The following is a 27,426-nucleotide window of genomic DNA, read 5'->3' on the forward strand; positions in this document are numbered from 1 at the left end:
TGTAGTATTCTTTTTTCCTCTGTCGGCTGCTTGTTGCATGCCACCTCAGCCGTTTAATTTTCTGGCTGGAGCCAGTTTCGCAAGCCCCTTAGCCTCTTGTCACTGGTTGGGGGTGTGAAGCCTTTGCTGTTCAGTGTCTGCGTCTTCGTGGCTGTTAGTCTGGGATTGCGGATCGGCAGAAGCTCTCAGACGCTGCTAGGATGAAGGGTCTCCTGGATTTTGATGTAGAAAGAGGTGACTAATCTAGAGGAGACTGGCAGGAGTTTTAGGGTACAGTCAGGCTCTAGTAAAGAAAGGCAGGGTGATCGTAAGTTGTTTTTATAGCCAGATGCAAGAATGCAGACAAATACGTGGCACAGTATTGCTGGGTAAGGTCGTGCATGGTAGTGCTCTGGATGAATACGAGGTTGAGGGTACTACCCCAAATGTGTGGGCAAGACGGTCTTGATTGGTCACTACCCAATTTATTAGGGTATTGCATTCGTTCTTGTGCTTCTCCCTATTCAGGGGTTGTTTACATTTATGTTGAACGTATTGTATTGTTCTAATAATTTATATAGCACTTTTTCCCATTTTTGTGTCCTCAAAGCGCTTTGTAGTAGGAACGCCCTCTGGGACCAAAGTCAGTGGTGTAACTTTGCTGAAAAAGTTGGGGGAGACATGACATCTGAAGAAAAGGTGTCCCCAGTCAAATGAATGGGGACAAAATGGTGTGTCATGAAAGTTGGGGGGGTCAAATAACCCTGTCCCCCCACTAAAATTACGCTCATGACCAAAGTCCAGGTATGGGAAAGTTCTCAGAGAAGGCTTACGATGCGTGTGTGCATTTGGTCAAGATTAGGAATTAGGTGGGCTGGCTAGGCTCCAGTAAAGCAACCCAAGAGATCAGGCACGTGGGCGGGTGCCGAGGGAGGTCACGACAGAGCGCCAGTGCAGAAGAGTCAATATGTACACAGCTAGACCGACATTTGTTATAGTTTGTCACTGTATTCTAATTGCAGAGGTGTTGAGGCAGGTCGGGTGTTTCAGAGCGAAGCGGTTATGTAACCAGCTTGACTGAAATGTGTCATAGTCGTAGTTGCACTCTAAAGTGCATGGATGGATAGCCGTGCCTGGGGCAGATGTCCACCGAAGTGGTGCGTTTATACATGCACCGAGCTCAGATGGAGCTTATCTTCGAGGTTGCTGTCTCATCCGATCTTCTGCGGTGAAGAAAGCCAATCATTTTAAAGCCAATGACTATAATGCCAAGTTAGAGAAAGGGACTGAGTGCTTTTTAGACTCTGAGACTGTCTGCGTTCATGTTTTCCTTCTAAGCACCGATCATGGGGAAGACCGTAAGACATGAGACCAGGGGCCTGATTACAGCTATGCCAGTACGGAAACAACAGTGCCTGTAAGCTGCCCGAGCTGCCATGCCCGTCAGGTCTGACCCTGCCAGGCACAGCAGCCATGGTAAGCAGACTATCACGGAAGCACCGGCACCGTTGTTAACGGCGCCGGTGCTTCCATATTCCCCATTCCTGTGCAGTCCTTTGGGAATGGGGAACAACATTTTACTGCACCTAGATCCCGGACCGCTGGGACTTGTAATGTCACAGTGGTAAAGGGAAGCTACGTGCTGGTAACAATTACAGGTCCGGCAACAACCCGCCGTTAGTACCGGCACGGTTACCGCCGGACCCGTAATGAGGCCCCAGGAGTTAGTCATGATATGGGTCTCACAAACCTGCAGTTTGCATGCAGAACCCTGTGACACAAGCATTGTATTAAAGGGCTCAGATGAGCAAGTCTAAAGCAGAGCCAGAGCAGGTGTGCAGTTCTTTGCCTTCTCACCTTGATAAAGAGGGCCGCGTTAGACGTAGGGTGGCTATTAATGTATATCCCGGTGAGGATTATGGCGGCAATTAGCAGGACAGCGAGGACAATTCCCACAATGGTCCCAGTGTGCACCGGGCTTCCTTTGGCCAGCGGGATATTATTCTGTACACCTGTAAAACAAAACAAAAACAACAGAAGAGGCAGTAAGACAGACACCTCATAAATGCCAAGACTCATAAGTGGGTGACGGGCACGTCTACCCCAGCACTGGGTCCAAACACAAGAACATGGCGTTTGAGAGTCCTCTGGACAAGATCGGTTTAATAAACAGGCCAGCTTGGGGAACAGCGGAGCCCCAATGATTATTCTAAGTAGTAGGCCACTTCATTCATCAAATGAGTTGAACAGACATTACTCCTGTGCTTTGATGCGCTACTGAATTTCTTAGAATCGAATGTCAGCGCTGCCATTCTATCATCAGCAGCCAACGATCACCCAGCCAACACGGGTGCCCCTTTTCTACGGGCCTGCCAGCATGCAAGAGTCTCCCTTTTGTGTGTCCTGCACGACTAAAGCCCAATGCTGTCCAATTTGAGCTTGAGTACATGTTGTGGAGAGACGAAGCCCTCCCCAGCAGGCGCCAAGGGTACATTGCCCACTTCTAGTGAGCGTGTTTCCATACCAGCCCAAAGGTCAGAGTGGAAGGAGAAGGCTCGGGGATCCACCAGATAGCCTCGTCCCTCTACCCCAGAGTTTCTCCCCTCCTGCTTCATGGTCCGAGGAATGTTACCCCAATCAAAATGGCCCCAAATGTACTGAACAGTCTTTGCGCTTGTCTCCACCGGTTCTTTATTTTCCGGGCCATTTAGCCCTGGATCAAAAATGAGGCCGATAGTGCGTTCAGGTAATTTAAGTCTAAGTCCCCTTATTCCTCTGTTGTGGAGACTAAAAAGAAAAGCGCCGAATGCTGAGAAATGAAATCCACATTCCTGATACCTTGGACCAAGAAACTGAGCGAAGAACTCTTGCTTGTTAGGACACTGAGTTTGAAAGAACTATGGTTCCTGACCAGACAAGGTTAAGTGCTGCAGGTCACCGAGTCAATATTGTGCTAATAAAACCATTCAAAATCTTATCTGCCCTAATGTCATTTTACAGAATCGTCACAGGTGGTAAGATAGATCAGGTCCTAGTAGACAAAAGGGACGGGATTGGGGCAAGGGCAGATCTTTTGATTCCAGCCTCTTCGGGTCTCCTCAGTGGTGTTGAACTCTTCTGATCAGCCCAATCGGAGCAAGGCAAGGACACGGTCGCCATCTGCTCTTTGGTTTGTTGTCTAGACTAGCACTGAGACCGTAGCCCTCGCCCGTGGAAGGCCTTTCAGTTGAAGCATGAGGATTCAATGAAATCACTGGGCCTCATTATGAGTATGCCTCCCGGCACCGTTGGTACCGGACCGGCACACTCCGAGTTCTGTGGACGAGTGCCATCGCTCCCGCCAGGTCTGACCTGGCGGGCGGAAAGGCATCCGCTCAGCAGACTTTGACGGTAGTACCGGCACCATTATGATATGGGACTCGAATGGGAATGGGGAGTCATTTTGTCCGGTGCCTAGCGTTGGGGAATTACCGAGACCACCAGGGTTGTAATGCCCTGGTGATTCCCCAAAGCTAGGCACCGGGAAAAACACGACTCCAGCGTTTTTAGTGGCATGGCAACTGCCGGGGCCGTAATGTGGCCCACTGGACTTCCCTTGTGACATCTTCTATCATTTTGGCCACTACTGGCACCTGAGAGCTAGGGAGATAAATAGCTGAATTGTGTAGATCTGCAGAAGGCCCACGACAGAAGCATCAATTCAGAAGACAGCAATTCACCATCATTGCGGGCATTATTACACACAGATAGAAGCTCATTTAGAAATGTTTGTAGGCGGTGGCCAGTAAGGCGTTCTTTTTTGTTTGATTCAGCAACTGGAGGGCTGCTTCTTCGTGGAGGGATTGAAAACGATTACATCCTTGCTCACTGCAGCCCACGACCAAATCTAAGTGGATATACAAATCATTATTGCCTACAATCTGTACACACCTTTTGAAAAACTTTATTTCAGAAGACTCATGTAATGCTGCGGCATAGCTTAAGTGAAGGTGGGATTGAAGGAACGCCCCGTGAAGCAAGAAGTTCATTACCAATTTCAAAGGCCATATTCGCCACCTGGTCTGAGGAAAACAAAATCTCGTCTTGCCACTATTTTTTGTAATTTTTGTATTTATTGTACATTTGTATGGTGCCTACACACAAGTGTTTCCAGGCACCACAGGACAAGATGGTGGTGGGGTGGGGGCATGGGAATAACACAGTAGAGCAACAACAAATGGTTATATTGGCCTTGTGACAATCCTACTGTGCAAGTGCATGAACAAGGAGGTAAGTGCAGGGGGGAGGGGGGAGGGATAGAGGGAGAAGTGCAGGAGTGGGGTGCCCCCAAGGGTGGGGGCGGGCAAGTGCTGGGTGAGCCAATGTGGCAAGTGTCCAGGGGACGAGGGGAAGGAAGAATGAGTGCGGTGGACAGGGAGGACCAGGTTGGGCTAATCTGGGAAAGGGTGCCCGAGGGCAAGTGCTGGGAAGGGATGCTGGGGCGATTGGTAGGGGGTGGTCTGGCCCCTGTCTGACTCTGAAGGGACCAGGCCCCAGTTGCAGCAGCAGGGGGAGAGTTAGCACAGGAGGAGGAGAGGGAAAGAAGAGGAGAAAAGGAGAGTCTTGAGAAGTTCCTGGAATTTAAGAAGGTCTGGCTCAAGTCTGAGGGGAGGAGGGAGGCCGTTCGAGAGGGAGGAGCCAGCCAAGGAGAGGGATCTAACCTCCCACTCTCTGTTTGGAGAAACATGTGACCTGCAGAGATTTGGAGCAAGAGGACCAAATTACTCTTGCCGGGAGGTATTTAGGGAGGGAAAGCTGGATGTAGAGGGAAAGCCTTGTGGATGATGCAAAGGGTCTTGAATTTAATCCTTGCGGACAGTGGGAGTCAGTGGAGAGATTTTAGGACAGGACAGATACGGTCCCAGGGCTTGAGGCCAAGGATAAGTCTTGCAGTCCTATTCTGGATTAGTTGAAGAGGGCAAAGGGAGGAAAGAGGCAGATTGAGGAAGAGGCGGTTGCAGTAGTCCAGCCTAGAGAGAACCAGGTCTTTGGAGAAGTTGAGCTACTGGGGGAAGGTGAGGAAAGGTAGAATGCCTATGAGAAGGTGCAGCTGAAAGTTGGACTTCTTGCCAAGGTCCGTGATGTGAGGTGAGAAGTAGAGAGAGGAGTCAAAGATGGTCCCAAGGTTTTTTGCCTCACATGTGGGTGAGGGGAGCGGACCCAAGGAGTCAGGCCAGAGAGTGGGGGAAAACAAGGAGCAGGCATCTCAATGAGAAGGATCTCCATCTTACTGGCATTAAGGCTGAGATTATTGGCAGAGCACCATGCCTGAATAGCAGTCAGGCAGTAAGGAATGAGGGAGGAAGTGGAGGAGGTAGAGAATGGCAGCTTGATAGAGAGATGGGTGTTGTCTCCATAACACTGGAAGTGGGGGCAGAAGGTGGAGATCAGGTAGGACAAAAGGGCCAGGTATGTGTTGAAGAGCCATTGTAATAGGCTAGAGCCCTGAGCGACGCCACAAGTAGAGAGTGAGGCGGAGGAGAGAAAAGGACCCAATTGCACTTGGGGGGGTGTGTCTGAAAGGAAGGAGGAAAGCCACGCCAGTGCCCTGTCCATGATGCCTAGGGTATCATGGAGACAGTTTATGAGGATGGAGTGGTTGACTGTGTCATAGGCAGAAGAAATATCGAGGAGGATCAGAACAGAGGGAGAGTTAGAGTCCAGATTAGAGAGTAGGTCTTCACAGGGGTTTAGGAGAGCAGCCTCTGTGCCTCCGGCTGCCCTGAAGCCGACTGGTGGTCATGTCGGCAGTCAGCCATTTCGGTGTGGAGGGTCAGTTGGGGGATGACCAGTTTTTTCCATGAGTTTGCCCAAAAAAGGAGTGACAGAGATAGGGCGATAGTTAGCTGGACAAGAAGGGTCAGCAGACTACTTTTTTAGGAGAGGGTGCACAAGAGAGTGTTTAAAGGGGCTGAGGGAAGGAGCCAGTGGCAAATGAGTGGTTGCAGAGGCCGTTCATGGCTGGGGTGAGGGAGGCAATGTTGTCCTTGATGGTTCTGGAGGAGCAGGGAAGCACCTGTTTAGAGGAGACTTTCATAGAGCGGACAACTCTAGAGATTTTATCTGGTGCAATGGGAGAGAAGGAGGCAAGAAAGGGGGGAGGAGATGGTAGCCAAGGCAGGAGCGGGGTGAGGGGTCAGGGGAGAGCAGATGACAGAGAGGACAGAATGTCCACAGTTTTGGAGGAGAAGTGCGCTGCCAAAGAAGAACAGATGGCCTGGATGGGAGAACTAGACGAGGAGACTGCGGAAGGATTGGCCAGTTCTTTGCAGATTTTATAGAGTTCTGCCGTGTTTTTGGTGGCTCCAGAGATGCAGGCTTGGACATGAGCTCGCTTCTTGGAGCAGATGGCGAGACGATATTGACTTTGGAGTAGACGGCAGGCCAGTTTGTCAGAGGAAGAGCTGGATGCCTGCCACTTCCGCTCTGCAGCTTTGCACTTACACTATAAATGCCCCTTTACACCAGCTTTCATATATTTTATGCCAGCAATTTCCAAACTTGGTCATTCATGTGTCCACATTTTCATACTTTAGATTGGGTTTAATAATATAGAAGTGCTGGTGGAAACCGTCTATTGGTATTCTTTAATGCCTGTCCAATTTTGTATTTTATTGGCATTAGTTCATACATCATTTTTGTATTCTATGCGTGTACGAACATAGTACACACATTGTGTGTAAGGGCGCAGAAGGAAGAGACTGACACACAGGTGGCGTGATTTTTGGAATCAACTTTTATTTGTTCAAAATAAAGAGGAAACCTCTCCCTCCCTAACTCTAGGAAGGGTTTCCCTGCCCCAACTAAGGAACTAAGGAATCTGCCAGAATGTCCAAGTAAATGAAAAAGAGTCCACCGTCATGTGTCAAAACGTGCTTCTTCTGTCCCTTACACTAGTAACTAAACTAAAGAGATACTGGATCTTCTTGGTCCAGAAGAATGGCTCCCTTCTTCTAGACAATGGATTATAGTTCCAATTGTAATAGTTTATTTGTAAAGCGCTTATACACTAGTGAAGTGCTTCAAAGCGCTTGAAGGCGGGAAGGGAACAAGGGATTACAGTCGTTATTCTTCGGCCTTGATGATACTGAATGATCGAACAACAATTACTAGCATACTAGGCCATAGGCATATCAACTAGTGTAAGTGTGTAACAAAGAGTGAGGGGAGAAGGGGGGGAGAGGGAAAGGAATGTACAGTACAATAAACTACAGTACTAGGCATGGCTAGGGAGGGGAGACAGAGGGAGGACCGGACAGACAGACTTTCAATGGCCTAGTACATTCAAGGTTGAGCAAGTGTGCAGAGACAAGAAGTGTGAGGGAGGGTTAGGGGGGACAAGTGCACCCAGACCAGCAGGGGCCAGGGTTAAGTGCAGGGTGGTTGTCCTTCTCATGGGGCATAATGCAATAGTGCCAAGTAAAGTGCAGAGGCCGGGAGGCAAGTGCAGGATTGGCGGGGGAGCCTGGGACCTGTGGGCTCTGGAATGTGCACCAGGAGACCAGTCGGCTAGCTGAGCAGGTTGGGGAAGGGAAAGAAGGAGGGAAAGAAACAAGGAGAGAGGGGGCTGGCAAAATAGGAGAAAAGGAAGGCCTTGAGGAGTTTCCAGAACTTCAGGAGGTCCGGTGCAAGACGGAGAGAGGCAGGGAGGCTGTTCCAGAGGGAGGCACCTGCAGTGGATAAGGATCTACCCCCAAATCTCTGTTTGGAAAAATGGCTCACCAGCAGAGACGGAGGGGGCCGAGCAGAGGGCTCTAGAAGGAGAGTATTTGGGAAGAGAGCATTGTAGATAGTAGGGGCCCTGGCCCCAGAAAGCCTTGTGGACTATGCAGAGGGACTTGGAACTTGATCCTTGTGGCCACAGGGATCCAGTGGAGGGATTTCAGTGCCGGGTAGATGAGGTCCCTGGGCTTGAGGTGAAGGATAAGTCTTGTGGTTCTGTTCTGGATAAGTTGAAGAGGTTGGAGATAAGCAGTAGGAAGATTGAGAAAGAGACTGTTGCAGTAGTCTAGTCTGGCCTCTGGGGGAAGGTGAGAAAAGGTAGAATACCTCTGAGGAGGTGCAGCTGGGAGTTAGATTTTTTTGGACATGTCCGAGATGTGAGAACAGAAGGAGAGAGTAGAGCCGAAGATGACCCCCAGACTTTTTTTCTCACCAGTGGGTGGGGGCGCAGGACCAAGGGAGGCCGGCTAGAGAGAGAGTGGAAAAGTGGGAGCGGGTGTCCCAATGAGGACGATCTCTATCTTGCTGGCATTAAGGCAGAGATCGTTTGCAGCACACCAGGACTGAATTGCGGATAGACAATCTGAAATGAGCGAGGAGGAAGAGGAGGCCGAGGGTTGCCTGAACAAGAGCTGTGTGTCATCCGCATAACATTGAAAGTTGGAGGTGAAAGCAGAGATCATGTGGGCCAAAGGGGCCATGTAGACGTTGAAAAAACAGGGGGATAGATTAGATCCCTGGGGCACACCACAAGTAGAGCGAGTGATAGCGTTGAGAAAGGACCCAAGTTCCACCTGGGAAGAACGGTCAGAGAGAAAGGACTGATCTGTGATGCCCAGGGTATCATGGAGATGGGAGATCAGGATGTTATGGTTTACTGTATCAAAAGCAGAGGAGAGGTCAAGGAGCATGAGGACAGAGGGAGAGTTAGAGTCATTGCTCCGCACTTCTTCTTCTTTGTCCCAGTATTGATATGGTCAATCTCTACTGGGTTAGTTGGATTCTTCTTCGTCCTAGTCTTTCAGTGTACTTTAGGTGAGTAGTCCCAACTCTTCCTCGTCTCAGTATTTCTCATGAGGGTTGGGTTATCTACCCTACACAAATACATGGAAGTGTGGGAAACTAGTGTGCTATGTAAAGGGCAGGAGGATGAGGGAGGTTGTGGTGCAGTGTGGACATATCATTTTCTCCCTGGATAGTCGTCCCTAGTCCCACTGGGGATCCCTCCCCGTGAGATCAACCTGCTGAGTACCACCCCCAGGGGGACTAGCAGGTAGCGGCCTCAACTTTGTGTCCTCATGGGAAGGGGAGTTGTGACGACAAACAGGGATTCATCACATATGGGCTTATCATTGATCTTTAGTTGTTCCACAAGGTCCCAATGCTACACTATGCCAGTATGTCAGGGCCTATGCTAGGCCTCCAACTGGGGTCCGTACATATGCACCACATGGCTAACTGAAGGCTAAGTATTTATGCACTACACTCCTATGTGAAGGCTAAAATCAGATAAGGCTATAGCTCATTTTGTGAAAATCGAGATAGGGTCATCGCTAGATTTTACACTAATCCAATAAAGTGATTGGGAATACATGTGGCGAGATTTGGCTATATAGGAGCGAATATGCAAGGAGTGGGAAGGGATGTTATCCTTGCGGAACAGTTTGCATGAATATGTGGTTGTGTTTGTGACTGCGTGGTTCTATACTTACTCTCTTCTCCTGCATACTGGGTCAGTTTTGTGTCATCTGAAAGAAAGAGAGAAATAGTGAAGATGGAGACCTGTGGCCCATGATGTCACCCCCCTCCCTCATATAGTTTTAAAACTCAGACTGTCGAGTGTCAGACAGGAAGAGGGTCCTACATTATTTCCCATTGTCAAGATTAAAATGAGTTCCCTTAATCTCTACTAGTGTCACCAGGCAGAGGGACTCACCATCTGTGGTACAGGCAATCAGTAAGAGGGGATCTCTGATGTCAGGCAGTATGAGGTGCTTTCCCATTCTCTGCTGCTGTTAAAGAGTAAGAGGCGCCCCCCTAACCCCATCCCCATTATGTCCCTGTGGTGGGAGCTGACCAAGCCTATGCTTTGTGTCAGCTATCCTCGTTTTGTGTCCGCCTCGGGAGCTTCCTCGGTTTGTGCTAGTGGGGCAGCATCCTTAGTGTACCTTAGTGATCAAGATCCCCCAGATCTCTTCTATAGTCACTCTTTCCTTGATCTGTGATAGTGGTGGGCTCCTGCCCATCACCCCCCTCAGTATGTGACAGTAATGATGGTCTCCCCAGCCTTTGCTAGTTGTGGGGTTTGCCCAATTGATGTCAGCGGTGGACATCTTTATATATATGATAGGTTATTTATAACGCGCAATACCCAGAGGTTTTCTAAGCGCGGACCCGAGGATTGAACCTGTGCCGCTCCGTGTCGTCTTGCTGCCAAGGCGAGCACGTTGCTGCTGAGCTATCCTCCCGAGATCTTTAGTCAGTGCTTGTGTTGTTCTGCTTGTAGTGTGACCTCCCCAGTCGGTGTTAATGGTGGAGGCACCCTCAATCTATGTGGGGGTGGGAGGATTTCCCCAGCTGGTGTTGGTTGTGCACTAACAGCCCGGGCCAGGGGGGCACCCAGTCTGTGTTAAAGATGGGGCTCCTTGAGTCATTGCTAGTAGTGGAAGAGCCTCACTCTGTGCTACTGTGCATCTACCCAGCCCCTGGTGGTGCTAGTGGCAGGGCCTGCAGCAGTGTGCGCGTGTGATAAGAGTTCTCTTTGTCTTGGCTAATGTGGGAGATTCCAGAAGGGGGGCCCCGGGGGGAACGCGAAGCGTTTCCCCCCGGGGAGGATTTTGGCGCTGCACGCGGCCAGCGAGTGGCCGCGGGGGGTAGAGCGCCTGTTTCCCGGGGTACTTAAGGGCTCAGGGAAGGTTCGGGAGACAGGCGACGGTTAGGACTTGTCGATTGTACAGGTCCCGTTGCCTGCTCCCGAGCCTTCCCTGTGTCCCCGGGGCCTAGTGACGGTTTAGTGAAGGTGAGATAGGGATTTTTAGTAGAGGAGGGAGGGTAGGTATAATTTAAAAAAAAAAAAAAAAAAAAAAAAATTCGGTTTGTTGAAAGGGTAGGAGGGGTGCCGTAAATAAGACACCCCTCGTCTTACCGTTTTCTCGCGGCTGCCGCGCTATTACAGAGGTAGTGCGCGAGCAGGGGAGCGTTGGGCCACGGTTCGTTCGGGGAAAGGTGTACTTTCTTTTTGAGACCGCGGTCCGTGTGGGCGTTCAGGGCCGAGGGAGGAGCGGAGCGTCGGCGACTCAGCAGCGTTGCTCGCGGGCGCCTGGGAAGTATTTCCCCTCCTCTTGTGGGCGTTTAGGTTGTGTGCGAGGGCGTGTTAAGTAACGCTCGCGCGCATAAGGGGCTGGGCGGCGTGTGAATTGAGCCGTATCCAGATTGTGCCTGGGGGAGTGCGGTGCGCACGGGACACGGCTAGGTGGCAGTGTGGGCCCGTTAGCTAGTGCGAATCAGTGCAGGCTTCTGCACGTTCAGGGCTCCTGCTCTGGGATCAGGCGGTGGGGAGGGAGAGATTAAGTATTAAGGAGTAGTTGGGTAGGTTATATATAAAAAAAAAAAAAAAAAAAATATATATTTAGAATTTTGTGATTTGCAATTTAGCAGCCAAAAAAAAAAAAAAAAAAAAAAAGATATTTAGTAAGGCAGGTTAGTTTCAAATTTGTGCCTTTATTAATTGGCACTATTTAGGGAGGCTTATTGCAGGGTTCTAGCGGGGTAGGTGTTTATTGGGGTTTTTTGGGGCGTTTAGTTCCTTTTCAGGTTTTTAGGTCAGGGATAAAAGTGCTAGTCCACGGGTAGGTCTCGGCTCGGGGGCATTAGGGTATTTAAGGAAATTTTGAAAGGGTGATATCTGCTGGGCACGCATATTTTAGTGTGTACTATGACAGGCCGGGGGTCGAGTAAAAAGGGGCTGGTGGATGCAGGGGCCTTGAAGAAGGCCCTGGAAATCATTAGTAGGGCAACTAAAGCCCAATTGGAAAGTGCGGTGGGGGAAGTTACGGGAGAGGAAGGGAGCGGTGGGGGCCGGCCGCAGCGCAGAGCGGCGGCAGATGGTGCATTGGCGGCGGTGGTGGCTTGCACCCCTACGGCAGGAAAAGGGGAGAATTGGGAATCTAGGGGCAGGAAGTTGAGGAGGGAGATAGACAGGAGGGCAGATGGGGGTTTAATGAGTTCAGGGGGTCAGCAAGGAAGGGAGGAAGGGTATGATAGCTCCAGGGTAGAGGGGAGCGCTAGAGGGGGTAGAGACCGAGGGAGCAGTAATGGGGGCAGGGGTGGAGGGCAGGTGGGGGTGACAGGGCAGAGAGGAAGAGGGGGGAAATACCTGCAGAAGAGCGCAGGTGGGAGAAGGAGGGAGAGGTCCCCATCAATTGAGGAGGGTAGGGTGGGGCGCGGAACGGCCCCCCCGGGTAGGAGGAGTGGGAGCGGAGGGCGCTGCGCAGCCCCCGTGGTGCAGACGGAGGTTGAGGGTTTTGGTACGGCCCCTCCTCAGTCAACGGAAGGAGAGCCTAGAGGGCACAGCACGGCCCCTAGCAACGAGGATGTCAGGGTGGAGGTCGGAACGCCTCGCCCAAGAGAAGAGGACCAGGCAGAGGTTCCCACAGCCCCGCCGAGAAGACGTCAGAGGAGTGGCGGGGCGGACGCCCCGGGCTTGGAGGAAGATCTGCAATTAACCTCGGGCAGGAGCCCGCATCCTCAATGGTATTTAAGGGATGATCAAGTTGGTTGGGAGGAATACGGGGGGCAATGGCAAGTTGAGGATTACAGGGCGGAAAGGGAAAGGGCGGAGGAGAGAAGAAGTTCAAGGTGGGACAGGGAAAGGGAAGTACAAGGGGGTCGGGGCGGAACGGGTCGAGGAAATTATTGGCTGGGCGATTGTGCTGACATGTTTTGTCCCCGCAGCAGGAGCCCTCTGAGAAGGGAGAGGAGGAGCAGCGGTGTGGAGGCCAGGCCGCAGATGGCAGGCGTGGAAAGAGGTGAGAGGGAAAGGGAATGGTCATATGCATGGCAGAGAGGGGTCACAAATAGGGGGTCGGGGGATGACCGGGGTGGTCCACTAAGTGCGATGAAGGAAGTAGGGGTGCAGGCTTTTGGAGCTGAAGGGGTTGGAAGGAACATTTGCTCAGTGGAGGTCCAAACGGACAAGGTGGTGGAGCCAGTGGGGCTCGAGGTGCAGGCGGGGAAAGATAAGGAGGTGGAGGTAAGGGGAAAAGAGAAGAAGTTGCCTTACATGGGGATAACAAAGCCATTGGGGGCACATTTGATGGCAGCAACCAGGGAGAAAATACAGGGAGGGGAGTTTGTGGATGTCTTCAAGTTGTTGCATAGGGAGGTGAGAGCGAAAGAGGGGTCTAAGGAGGAAGAGAGAGAGTTGGCTTCACGCCCGAGGGTCCCGGTGACCATTGAGAATTGGACGTCGGCCTTTATCATTTATGCCAGCGTGTATTGCGAGAAATTCCCGGAGCGTTGCGTGGCGCTGTTGAAATACATGGATGTAATAAGGAAGGCCTTCACGAGCTTTGGGGGTTTTGCTTGGGTAAGGTATGACGAGGAATTTAGAGCAAGAATGGCGGAGGACAGTCAGGCGGTTTGGGGGGAGATAGATATGGATCTTTGGCTGCAATGGATGGCCCCAACGAGGCCAGCCCCGTCATTACACACGGCGAGCGGGCTGCCAGTGCCTTTCCGGCCCTTTCTTGGTCGCCCCGCCCATGAAGGGGCGGGGGGAGGAGGCAGGGGCCAATCCTCAGCGGCATGCTGGGGGTTCAATAAGGAGAGCTGCGCTAGAACCATGTGCAGGTTCAAGCATGAGTGCAGCAAGTGTGGGGGGAAACACCCTCTCACGCAGTGTTTCCAACAGGGAGAAAGAGGAAGGGGGAGAGGGGCTGGAAGAGGGGTTGGGGGGAAAAGCTTTTACTCCAATTAAAGTGGAGGTGCTGGAGGATTGGTTGCAATTCTACCCGGATAGGGAAGGTGCTAAGATTTTGAGTGAGGGTTTTGGGCAGGGGTTTAGATTAGGTTATCAGGGTCCAAGGGTGCGGAGATGGGCGGAAAATCTGAAGTCAGCAAGAGAGAACATGGAAGTGGTAAGGAAAAAATTGAGCAAGGAATTGGCAGCGGGCAGGATGGTGGGGCCGTTTGAGGAAGTACCGGGTGACCTAGTAATATCTCCACTGGGGGTGGTGCCCAAGAAAGCACCAGGAGATTTCAGATTGATTCATCATCTGTCTTGGCCGGAGGGTATGTCAGTTAATGACTTCATTGCCCCGGAAGAGTGTGGGGTGGTGTATGCGAGTGTAGACCAGGCGGTGGAGCTAATACGGAAAGAAGGGCGAGGGGCCTTCATGGCCAAGTGCGATATCAAAGCGGCATTTAGATTATTGCCAGTGCACCCAGAGGATTTTTGGTTGTTGGGGTTGCAATTTGAGGACCGTATTTACATAGACAAAGCATTGCCTATGGGTTGTGCAATATCCTGTGCACTGTTTGAACGATTTAGCTCTTTCTTACAGTGGGTTTTCTCATTCAGCTCAGGGTGGGAGAGTGTGTTGCACTATTTGGATGATTTTCTGTTTATTAGCGGGGCAAAAAAGGAAGAGGAGTGCAGAAGAATGCTAAAGTTGTTCCAAGACTTGATGGAGGAGCTGGGGGTACCATTAGCCGAAGACAAGACAGAAGGGCCGGCAGTGGTGTTAACATTCCTGGGAATTGAGTTGGATTCAGTGGCCATGACCTCACGCTTGCCGCACGACAAGGTGAGCAAATTGGTGGTACTGTTGGAAAAGACAGTAGGGGCCAAGAAAATGATGCTGGTGGAGATGCAGAGATTGGTGGGACATCTGAATTTTGCATGTAAGGTGGTGGCACCGGGGAGGACGTTTTGCAGGAATATGGCAAGGGCCATGGCGGGAGCAAAGTGCCCACATCACCGGATAAGAATATCGGGGGCAGTGCGGGAGGATTGCAGGATTTGGTTGCGCTTTTTGGAGAGTTTCAATGGAACGTCTATGTGGTTGCAGGGAGATCCGGTGACTTGGGAAGTTCAGATTCTCTCGGATGCAGCAGGGGCGGGTGGATTTGGAGTGTTTTGGGGAGGAAAATGGTGTGCCGAGAAATGGCCGGAGAGATGGTTGAAGGAAGGGAGGAGCATAGCGTTCTTGGAGTTTTTTCCATTACTAGTTGCATTGGAGTTGTGGGGGAAGGAGCTACGGAATAAGAAGGTGAATTTCAATGTAGACAACGAGTGCGTGGTCCATGTGGTGAACAGGCAGTCAGCGAGGGATCAGAGGGTGGCAAGGTTGATGAGAGAATTTGTCCTGCGTTGCATGGAATGGAATGTGGTGTTTAAAGCAACACATGTGCCAGGGAAGGATAATGGCATCGCTGATGCATTATCTCGTTTTCAATGGCAGAGATTCCGTGGATTGGCTCCAGAGGCAGATCGGGAGGGGCGGCAGATTCCGAAGGAGCTGTGGAAGATAGGAGGCTGAGAGCGCTGGCACTTGTGGAGGGTTCATTGGCCGCGGCATCCAAGAAGTCATACAGGAGGGCCTGGGAGGAGTTTATTAAAGGAGGAGCTAGTAGTTGGAAGGGTAGATGGGATGCGGAAGAGCGGAGGAGGGATGACGTGACTAATTTCATACTGAGGTGCATTGACAGGGGCTGGTCAAGGGCAACGATAACAGGAAAACTAGCAGGGATATCCTTTTACGGAAAATGGTTTTGGGGTTTTCAGCCAAGTGGAGGGGAGATGGCAAGTAGGATGTTGGAAGGATGGGCAAGGGAGAGTAAGAGGGACAAAGATAGGAGGAGGCCGATATCGGCGGAATTACTGCAGAGTTTGGTTGGGGTTTTGGGGGGAGTTTGCTGGTCGGCATGGGAGGAGGAATTGTTTGCAGCTTGTTTTACATGGTTATTTTTTGGGGCCTTTAGAGTTTCTGAGTTGGTAGGGGGAAAAGGGGGGCTAGGGGGGGCTACAGTGGGATGATGTGCAGATTACAGAGGAAGGTCTAGACATCAAGATTAAGAAGTCAAAGACGGACCAGAAGGGAAAGGGCTCTTGGGTTCGGCTGGGTCGAGGGAGCAAGGGTCTATGCCCAATTAAGGTGGGCAAGGTATGGAGGGAGCGCTGTGGGTTTAACTCTGGTTTGGTCTTCCAGCATGCGGATAGATCCCCGGTTTCGGCAGCGCAGGTTTTGGGAGTATTGCGTAAGGCACTGTGCAGGGTAGGAGAAAAGGGGGAGGAGTTTGGAACTCATTCTTTTAGGATGGGCGCAGCATCTGAGGGTAGCAGGCTGGGTTTTTCTGAAGAACGGGTCAAAAGCTTGGGGCGTTGGAGATCGGGAAAATACAAGGGTTACGTTAGGGATTTTGGTAAAAGGGATTACTGAAGTTAGTTAGTGGAGGACTGGAGGGCGAGGTGTTTTGTTGTAATAAGATGACTTGGCAGTAATTTGTGTAATTTTTGTTTCAGATGCTGCGCAAAGAATGGGGGAGTTGGCGCAAGTTTGGATCGTTGGACATTCAATTGTGAAGTGGGCGGGCAAAGAGGCGGAGAAAAGGGTGTTTGGTAGACAGCTGGGGTGTAGTTATAAAGAAGTGGTGGTGAGGTGGCATGGTTTGGGGGGCCTGAGATGGGACCAGCTGCTGCCCATATTGGCAGGAATGAGAGAGCGTTATGGAGTTCCCCAGGTGGTGATGCTGCATGCTGGGGAGAATGACCTGGTTAGGGATACGGGGGTGGCTCTGCTGAGAAAGATGAAGAGGGACTTAGGTTGGGTTAGGGATATGTGGCCTCAAGCGGTGGTGGTGTGGACGAAGTTGTTGCCGAGAAGAGTTTGGAGGGGTGCAAGGAATGAGGGAGCGATAGAGCGGGCTAGGAAGGGGATAAACAGAGAAATGGAGAAATTTTGTGCGTCAGTGGAAGTGAGGGTCATGGACCATAAGGAGATAACATACGAGGGGTTTCTTGTTTTTAGAGGGGATGGGGTTCACCTGTCCATATACGGGAACAGTTACTACCTGGCGGACTTGAGTTCGTGGCTGGGAGACTGGGTGAAAAGTTTGAAGTAGTAAGGGGGAGGGGAGGGTTTGGGGCAGAAAGAACTCCTCGGGGGAGGGTTTTTTCTGGTGCCGGGGGCATGGCCCCTTTTGATGTGGGGGGGGGGAAGCACAATGGGGGAATGACACGGGAAAGGAGGGGGTGGCGCTGCTTGCACAAGCAGGTCACCCCGGTGGATCAGGTATTGAGCCTGGAGGGGCATGGCCCCTGGGGAAAAAGCGGGACGCCTGGAAAAGGGGCAAGGATTCGGTAGGATCCAAGGGATCATTAGGGAGGAAATGGGTTATTTAATTATTTAATTGTTGGGGGAAAATGGGAAATGTTTAAGTTATTTAATTGATTGTTTAAATAGCCATTTAGTTTGTTAGGCCATGGAGCCAGTTATGCGTTATGATTGTAAGCTTTGGCCTGTCACATTAAAGCGACCTTTTCCACTTTTAAATGAGTCTGGGTTTTTGTGCAGTAAGCCAAAAGGGGGGCCCCGGGGGGAACGCGAAGCGTTTCCCCCCGGGGAGGATTTTGGCGCTGCACGCGGCCAGCGAGTGGCCGCGGGGGGTAGAGCGCCTGTTTCCCGGGGTACTTAAGGGCTCAGGGAAGGTTCGGGAGACAGGCGACGGTTAGGACTTGTCGATTGTCCCGCCCTCCCTCCCCTTCATTTTGTTTAGAGATTTTATTTGTATTGGGGGGGTCTTGTGGCAGGGAATTGATGAGGAATAGGGGGGGGGTTTATGGTTTGGGGGTCGGTTAAGAGGGTAGGGTTGGTAGCTTGGTGTGACAGGTCAGGGCATCGGGGAAGTTATGTGTAATATTGTTGCTGATGTGGCAGGTCAGGCTGGCTGCAGGTCCCAGGTAGGAGGAGTTTGGTGTAGAGGGGAGTTCAAGGGGTCAAAGGTGTACGGGGTGCCGGGGGCATGGCCCCTTTTGATGTGGGGGGGGGAAGCACAATGGGGGAATGACACGGGAAAGGAGGGGGTGGCGCTGCTTGCACAAGCAGGTCACCCCGGTGGATCAGGTATTGAGCCTGGAGGGGCATGGCCCCTGGGGAAAAAGCGGGACGCCTGGAAAAGGGGCAAGGATTCGGTAGGATCCAAGGGATCATTAGGGAGGAAATGGGTTATTTAATTATTTAATTGTTGGGGGAAAATGGGAAATGTTTAAGTTATTTAATTGATTGTTTAAATAGCCATTTAGTTTGTTAGGCCATGGAGCCAGTTATGCGTTATGATTGTAAGCTTTGGCCTGTCACATTAAAGCGACCTTTTCCACTTTTAAATGAGTCTGGGTTTTTGTGCAGTAAGCCAAAAGCCTATGCTGTGTTGAGGCCTCGCTGTTGGAGCCTGTCTGCGCTGTACTAATGGTGGGGTTCTTTCAGCCAGTGCTGGAGCTCCCTCACTCTGCGCCTGTTATAGGATCTACCTGAATCTTTCCTAGTGGTGGGGGGTGCCCCAATCTGTGCTAATGGGTGGTTCCCCAGTCTGTGCTCGCGGTAAAGTCTCCCACAGTCTGTGCTCATGGCGGGATTCCCTCAGTCTGTATTTGATGGAGGCAGGGCCTACACATAGAACCGGGGTTATGAGCTCGGGCTACGACGTTACTTTGCCAGATTTTCCCCAAAGATATGATATTCGGCCGAAGAAACTCATCGAAAAATATGGGGGGTGGGTAAGGGGAGGTAAGGGGTACAGGGTGTGGGGAATACGGACTAGATAATAGAGAAGAGGATTTGGCAATCTAAGAACATGGAGGCGATCTCGGGTCCGTCACAGAGGTCAGTAATGGGCAAGAGCAGTGGGGTGGATAGAACAGAGCAGTGGGGTGGATAGCACAGAGCAGTGGCGTGGATAGCACAGAGCAGTGGGGTGGATAACACAGAGCAGAAGAGAATAGAGCTGGCACGGATACTCCCATTCACACCTTCACGCTCTTCCCTCCCTGCACATCCCCAAGTGAGCACCTTCTGTGGTGAGCGTGTCAAAGAGCAATGGGGACGTGGTCGTATCCATGTCTTCTCCAGTGGGAGCGAGGGAGCTCATTGGGCTAACACTCGAGGTTGTGTATGCCTCTTCCTCAGTGAAATCCTGGCACGTGCCGTCCTGGGCCTGGAAGAAATGGAGAGAAGGCAAATGTTACCAGCCTGGGCCAGGGACAGCGACCCTGCTATTGCAACCTACAACATAATAGAGCTGGCCGCCACACCATCCACTGCTGGCAACCACCCATACAGCAGGTTACCGTCCCATGCAGCCAGCACACCACCTAATGCAGTCCTCATCCCCTCCTTTGCAGCTTGTGGCTGCTTGGAGCAGTCACCTAGCTTGACCTCCCAGAGAATCAGGTCACAGACCCATGCAGTAGGCACTGTTATGGAGCCATACAGCATGCTTTGCGATAATGCAGTTAGCTGCAACCCTAGGCATTCTGCAACACTCCGGATTCTGCCACTCTTGCTCCAGCCAGCAACCTACTAAATCATGCAGTTCCAAGTACCAAATGCAGCCATCCACTAACTCACGCAGCATGCTCCTATGCCATGAAGTTGGCTACTATCTCCCACAGCCGATCACCACCCCAAGCAGCTGATTACCACAACGTACAGCCAGTAATGACCTCAGTCTGACCCCTCTCCCTTACAGTTAGCATTGTCCCCCTCTGTTCTGGGCATGCCCAAACCCTAGACTGCTGTTGCCACCTATGGGCACCTCATAGCACTGTTGGGCCAAACGTTCTAGTCTCCACTACCCCCAGAAGCATCTGAAGATGGCAACTAGCAGAGCCATGCTTTCCCCCCAAAGCTAAAATGAATGCAGAGGACACACGGGGCATTTGGATCAGTGAAATACTCCTCTTCCATTGAGAGATGCCTTGAGAGATGCCTTGATGGGGAATTGCACCTTTGTGGCTGTAAGCTCGGATTACTGTTTGGGCACTGCCACATGTAACCCTCAGTAATGCAGGGATACTGACAATATTTTAACATTCACTGGATGTCTCTCTCGTTCTGGAGAGTTTGACAGAAGTGAACTGAACTGCAAAATTCGTCTGCCTAACATTGACATGCCAGCTTTCATTTAAGTGGGCGGAGCCTACAATGATCTCTTATGGAAATTCATGACGAACATTGACGTCCTTGGCACTTAAGGGGTGCGTGGTCCTTCCCTACGATTTTAATTATTTTTTTACATGGGTGTTAATTGTGACAAATTGGATTCTGCTTCACAGGAGTATAAGGATGAGTAGGGGTAAAATGGCCCATCCAGCCCTCACACTTAAACAAAACAAAACACAATACAATCATGCCTTATGTTGTTACACTGGCTGAGGGAAGGCTATACTCTAAGAGGGGCGTGAAGGTGAACCAGTAGTGACCCAAACAACACAGTATCACAGTCCAAAATAAGGGGAATATCCAATCAAGGTTCTATGAAACCATAAACACTTTAATAAAATATACCATCTGCATGTAGAATGAAAAACGAGATTTCTATACAAAAACCCACCCCAAAGAAAAGAACAGAGAAGATTCAACAGACTGGAGATGAGTGTAGTTCCAGGGGTGGTAGGTAAAGCACTATAAAAGGATATTTTGTTGAAACCAGGGGCGATCATGACCTAACCAGTCCCTACGGTTCCAGTGGACCGTGGGGGCAGTCTATTGTTAACAGTAACTGAATTCAGTTCTTGGTGGGCTGACGCATTAGACCCAATGTCTAACGGTGATGTGAGCTGATCAGGCTCAGTTCGGCACGTAGGATTGTGGAGGCCCTGGCAGCAAGCGGGTGTCGAATAGGGTCGAATGTGCGTGCTCTGTGCGGTCAAACGGTGGCAGTTCAATTATGCAGGTCGGGACGGTCTCAAGAACGCTTTGCAGTTGGCCAGGCTGAGTTGGATTTTAGCCGCTGGGATAGGTCGGCGAGTGATGCTCCAGTGGTTCGAGTCCGCAGGCGGTGGTCATCGAAGCGGTGATCGAGGGTGTGCCAATGTGCAATCAATGAGGTGGAAGTTCATCGCGCTAGCTGGGCCGAGCCTTAGTTTTAGGAGATCGGTTGCGGAATGGTTAGTCCTGGTCCACAGCGCTGGTCACTCACAATGTGTCCTGTGAGTGGTTGGGGGACAGATCTTCCTTCTGTTTTGGGCGACTTGTTCTTCATCTCAGGCTGAGGGCTTGGGACAGACTAACTGTCCCAAAGGAATTCCAAAGGAGAATATTCAGAATGTCTCTTCGGCCTTAAAGGATCCTTGAGGAACTGAGGGAATTATGCTAAAGTGGTGGGAGACCCCTTCTTTTAAAGGCACATGCCCTCAGGTGACTGGTCTAAAGCTAACCTGCTTTAGGGGACCAATCCCTGTTCATGGTTGCAGTGGACTTCGCCCTGTTGATGCCACACCCAAAGTGTTTTTCTCCAGAAGAAGGGGAGGAGACAGGAAAGGTAAAGAGAGACAGCAAGAAACAAGATGGTGGTAGGCATGTTCAGTGTCCAGAACACTCCTGCCTATTATATTACCGCCCCTCCCTTCGATCCCACTGACAACAAAGACCTGTAGACATGAAGCACCCTGGCGTGAGGCTCCTCCTCTATAATGGGTGTGTTCTTATGATACCTGGGCTCAGGACAGCTGCCTGCTGTGTGGCTGTCTCTTGGAGAGGGTTTTACCATCCCTCACAAAGAGAGGCTGGGTGCTGTGGGTTTCTGTCCTGCTGTGTGGCAGCATCAACCTGTCTGACCCTAATACACGTTCCCTTCCACTGCAGAGCTAACTTACAGGAGCTGAAACGTGCAATATCAATCAGGATGTGGCGGTCACGATCCTAAGTAGCGCTATGCACTATGCCTAAACTCAGGCATAGCTTATTCTTCGAGATTAGCCTGCCACCGGGATGGGGTACTCATGATCATCGTAGTTTGGGTACTGGGGGCATACCCTAAATATCTCCCCTCTGCTGTAGTGACTTTGCTATCGCTGCAGCGGTCGAGTGTGCATCTTGTGACCTTTGAACCTATTCTGCACCACAAGCAGAGAGGATGCTACGGATCAGGTGTCTGTTTCAGCAGGGCACAGGTGCACTATGCTTTAGCATGGAGTTGTGACAAAGGCGGGATCTGGTTAGCAGATTACCCCTTTGGAGACGGAATCACTCGTATCATTTTATGTAGTGATAATATTCAGGGCTTTTTACCCCTGCTAGATGGCAGTTCTTAACAATTATGCACGGACATCCACACTGACCCTGATTACTGGTCAGAATTAGTATCTATTCACAAAAACAATTGTAAATGACGCCTGCCTGCCGCCTGCCCGGCAAGTGCTTTCCAGACTGCTTTTACATGAATCCCAGTGGAGTCTGCCTGTTTATTTTAGATCCCAGCTTCGTTGCCTGTATTAAAATCAATGTAGTGGACATGCATGTGCATTTTGTGCATTGAGCGGCTGAGGGAGGCGAATGCAAATGTAACCCCTCCACCCTCCAGCTCCAGCCAGAAAATGCAACGTCCTTTCATGGTTCTCTACCAGTAAGTAGCAATCGCTGGACCATACAAAAGCATATGGACCACTCTCACCCAGCAGCCATTCTAAAACTAAATGCCTTCCGGAAACTAATCTGACAAGCAAACACACATCCAAAGGCCAAACCCTTCGCACATCGTGCCACACAGATGGGCATAGCAGACCTGGATGCAAGACAACCCTTTGCAGTGAACAACAGGAACCTGTGCACAAGACCCCAAACAACAAAATCAAAGATTGACTCAGTCAGTTCGGTCCCCCCTAATACTGCCTTAAAGCACGCTGAAGTAAGGAAAATTTCCCCCTACCGCCTCCCCAATGTAGAACAGCATGACTTAAGTCAACTCGCTGATCAAGTAGAGATTGGAACGCTAACATTTCAGTCTGTTGCAAAGACTACATTAAAAGAAACCTCACTAATCCAAAGCTACCGCTACCTCTGACTCACCGCTACTCCTACCACCTAACCCCCTCACCCCAACACCCACACAACACAATAACTGTTTGGCTACCAGTAACAAATTAACACTGCCAGCGATCTGCCATAAAATCAGGTCTTTGGCTCTATTGCACACAGCTGCTAAGCTGATCTCGCACCACTGTGAATGATCGTCTCTTGGGCTCTCCCTTCCAGATACAATCCATACCCAAGAGTCACCGACAAACCGAACAGAACCATACCAGAACTCATGACACCCGAACATCTGGCCTGCACGTTGGCCAGCACTCATCAACATCAATGAGCTTGCACTTGCCTCCCTCTCTTTTTGTCCTAAAAACCCTTGCCCAACCCTCCTCTTATCTTTGCAGGGCCACATGCAACATGGCTGCCAAAATGGCAGAGGCGCACTATGTGTTTCCGTAGCGAGAGAAGTCACCCAGGAACCCTTTGTTTCCAGGCGTCGGCAAGTGTGTGCGGTCCAGTGAGGAAAGAAAGCCTGCCGGGTCTTAAACTGCCTTCCCAAGTTCATAGTACTAGAGGTTTGGGTGCTGGGAAGCTGCCTCGCAGTAGAGGGGGCCCTTTCAGAGGAGAGTGGTGTTTGAGGCAGGTTAGAGAGTTGGTTATTCCCATATCGGCACGGGCTATGCAGTAGTAGCACTCTTCTGCTCGGTCCATGTCTGGGCCGGTCTGTGTCTTGTGTTACAAGAAAGGCGACATGGCTGCAAAGGGTTGTTGACCTAGCATGGCAATGTTTCTTGGCATTGCAGTAGAGCTTCTCTATAAATGAGCATACTGGCTTTATTTGTACAGTTTCAGAAGCGCTGAATTTGGAAACACTGATTTTCCTAGGAACTACTTCCAGGTCAGTAGCTAAATAAGCTGAGGTTGTGCTTCTGGGAATCACCTTGCAGCCTGGTTTCTTTTTGCCTTTCAGTTCTATTTGTGGCTGTGGAGCCCTTAAAGTTTTTTTTGCTGATGGTGCTTCCATGGGCCTTTGATTCTCCTTTGGGAATGGTTGGTGACTTTTTCCATTTTTATTTCATTTTTCAATCACATGGAGATGACATCTGGGGATCCAGGCCTCAACCAGGGCGGGGAAGTCCTCCTACGCCGTGTATACAGTATGTAAGGGAGCTGGCGCCATATTGAAGGTGTTACATCAACATTTGTGCGCCTGAGCCCAGAATTCCATATGGACGAATCAGAAGACTACCGTTGGGCTTCAGCCTATCAGCAGCTGGTGATAGCACCAGCAGGGGGTAACCATAACCTTTTCCCACTCATTGGTTGTACAGCATCCGGGGTAGTCTAGCGGTTTGGTGGAGTTTCATCATCTGCTAATTGATTGCAGCGAACTGTCCAAAAGAAAACTGCCTGTATGTGATCAATTTTCAGAGGATCAAACTGCAAAACAAAAGCAGACACCCCTGCTCCACATGTTCGGTATGTATTAGCCTAATTTTTGTTTTTAATCAATCTAATGGCACTGGCTGAATTCGGTCAACTGTACCATTTCGATCAAATAAAAATGAACAATCATGCTAATACCAGTCTAGCTAGTCTACTCTAGCACATACTGCAGAAACTCTTTTCTACCACTGTTTTCCATTGTGGGATAGTTGGTGGAATTCCAGTGAGAAATCCTATGTGTGCAGGCTCTCGTGTCCAAATATTTCAATATCTGCTCTTGCTCCAAGATCCGCGTGGGCGCCAACAAACCAAGGACATCAGGTCCCTCACACCTTCAGAGCTGGAACACTGTGAACATTGGGAATTGCAGATTTGCCTAAAAAGAGCTCATTCTGCCTTTTGCAAGTCCTATAGGCCCACCGCTAAACTTTCTGTTCTTCCTGCCTCCCTCTATAAAGCTAGAGATCTCATGTCCTTCGCTTTCCTCCTGGACGTGCATTTTTTAAAATAACGTATTTTAAATTATATTCATCTGTTTGGCGAGTTAGTCCCGTAGATTTCAATTGCGATTTGGATTGAATTCTTCCACTCGTGCTTCTCGTGCCTTTCGCTTGGCTACCACGCTCTTCCTAGAAGCCTTACGTCAACCCTATAAACTGCACATTCAGGCACATGCCATACCCTAAACATATTAATACAAAAAAAGTAACCCAAAGTGTTCTTTATGCTATCGGACATTCTTGAACAATAAATTCCCCTCTGCTCTCCAAACTCTGTCGTACCCCCAAAGTCCTATGTTCACCCCTAGGGACCTGGAGCGGTTTCACAAATTTGGCCTTCAGACTAGCGTATTCGAAATCCCCAAGAAACACATTTGAGAGGCAGCCATTTTGATAATTTAAGGGGAGTTTTCCGTCAGCCATTTGGGACAAGTTCAAATCTGTGTTCTGGGCTCTCTTGGCTTCTTAAGCCCCACTAGAATATAAGGCCCTTGACTGTCAGTGGGCTCGTATGAGTATGAGACACAGGAACTGCCTCCTACCTGCCCAGAGATGTGAGAGTAAAAGGCGGGAAACTGCATAGCAGTAGCAGAGGCAGGTTTTGGTGCCAGGGGGATGGATAATAGGGCTCCAGTGGGAGGCTGGGGGGCGCACTGGGCACTGGGGACGTGGCCACCCCACGGCCCCCCTGGCTATGCCACTGCTGCATAGTCATTGGAGTGCACCAGAATTAGGTTGACCAGACCTTTCACAAAAAAACGGGACAGGACAAAGACATAGAAGTAGGACTAATGTGAATAAAAATAAATATGTAGTCCTACTTCTATGTCGTTGGCCTGTTGTGTGGGCGGGGAGGTGGTGTGCTCACAGGTACACTCCTCTCATTGGAGGAGAGTGGCCGGGGAGGGGAAGGGGGAGGAAATGGAGGCATGAAAAGCATTTCACGCCCCCATTCGCGCAGGTAGAGTTGCGCCGGGACCTGATTTCGGGATTTTCGAAATCGGGTCCCGGCAAAAACAGGGACCATAGGCAGCCACCTTTGCAAACCACGGACGAGGTTTGCAAAATGAAAAAACTCCTGGGACCCCGGGACGGAGGGAGATTTCCCCAGACTGTCCTGGGAAAACCGGGACGTCTGAACACCCTAACCAGAATGTCCTATGGGAAGACTACTAATTAAGTGTTGCCTCTACAGTGAACTTTATCGCATCTCCAGCCTGTCTTTCATTTTGGAGATGGTGGTTTTTCTGCATTACGGGGCATTTGTTAATGCTGTCAGCCTTCTTTTGATAATCACTAACAACAAGTTAGGCACATGTCTTTACAAGGGCACTACACAACAATTACAAGTCAACTATAGACGCCCAGTGGGTATCCGTAATTCGTTCAGTTAGTTGCCTTACACAGTAGTCTCCTGTATATAAAGTGAAGGCTTTCCAGTACTACAAAAATGAGAAAGGAGGGTGATTACAAGTAAAAAATGACACATACAGGTTAAGAATCAAATGAAGAAAGACATACAGAACAATCAATCATAAAGAAAGCATAGTAAAGAGATTGGTGATTCAATGTAGAACACAGGAAAAAACAATGAAAAAATGAAACACATTCTTTTCCTGTTCATTGGGGTTCCTCAATAGATAGCCCTCTTGAATCACAATCTGACAACTGAGTCCAAATTGAATCAGGGCGAGAATAACAGCAGTGTCGCTGATTTCCAGTGAGACAAACTAACAGGGATGACCCTGGTGTACAGTCATGACCCCAGTGTACAGTCATTACCCTGGTGTATAGTCATGATCCTGGTGTACAGTCATGACCCCAGTGTACAGTCATTACCCTGGTGTATAGTCATGATCCTGGTGTACAGTCATGACCCTGGTGTACAGTCATGACCCTAGTGTACAGTCATTACCCTGGTGTATAGTCATGATCCTGGTGTACAGTCATGACCCTGGTGTACAGTCATGACCCTAGTGTACAGTCATGACCCTGGTGTACAGTCATGACCCCAGTGTACAGTCATTACCCTGGTCTATAGTCATGATCCTGGTGTACAGTCATGACCCCAGTGTACAGTCATTACCCTGGTCTATAGTCATGATCCTGGTGTACAGTCATGACCCCAGTGTACAGTCATTACCCTGGTGTACAGTCATGACCCTGGTGTACAGTCATGACCCCGGTGTACAGTCATGATCCTGGTGTACAGTCATGACCCCGGTGTACAGTCATGACCCTGGTGTACAGTCATGACCCTAGTGTACAGTCATGACCCTGGTGTACAGTCATGACCCCAGTGTACAGTCATTACCCTGGTCTATAGTCATGATCCTGGTGTACAGTCATGACCCCAGTGTACAGTCATTACCCTGGTCTATAGTCATGATCCTGGTGTACAGTCATGACCCCAGTGTACAGTCATTACCCTGGTGTACAGTCATGACCCTGGTGTACAGTCATGACCCCGGTGTACAGTCATGATCCTGGTGTACAGTCATGACCCCGGTGTACAGTCATGACCCTGGTGTACAGTCATGACTCTAGTGTACAGTCATATCCCTGGTGTACAGTCATGACCCTGGTGTACAGTCATGACCCCAGTGTACAGTCATGACCCTGGTGTACAGTCTACTAGGTGAGACGATCTAAACTATTGTCCTCCAATTTATAAAAATCTTGAGCTCTTGTCATTGACGCCATCTTGGAAGGCTCAC

The 27,426-nt window shown here is 50.2% G+C and overlaps 1 protein-coding gene across 1 annotated transcript in view; it reads right to left on the minus strand.

The window, feature by feature from the left end:
* Window positions 1-27,426, minus strand: part of PLXDC1 (plexin domain containing 1) — a 264,724-nt gene that overhangs the window by 8,098 nt on the left and 229,200 nt on the right. Inside the window, exons 11-13 of the mRNA XM_069634701.1 lie at window positions 18,807-18,951; window positions 9,453-9,488; window positions 1,837-1,991 (exon numbers count right to left, since the gene is read on the minus strand). Coding sequence (XP_069490802.1) covers window positions 1,837-1,991; window positions 9,453-9,488; window positions 18,807-18,951 — 336 coding nt within the window. The remainder of the gene's footprint in view (window positions 1-1,836; window positions 1,992-9,452; window positions 9,489-18,806; window positions 18,952-27,426) is intronic.

The sequence above is a fragment of the Ambystoma mexicanum genome, chromosome 13 (assembly GCF_040938575.1).
Source record: "Ambystoma mexicanum isolate Mex_15411 chromosome 13, UKY_AmexF1_1, whole genome shotgun sequence".
Taxonomy (NCBI): domain Eukaryota; kingdom Metazoa; phylum Chordata; class Amphibia; order Caudata; family Ambystomatidae; genus Ambystoma; species Ambystoma mexicanum.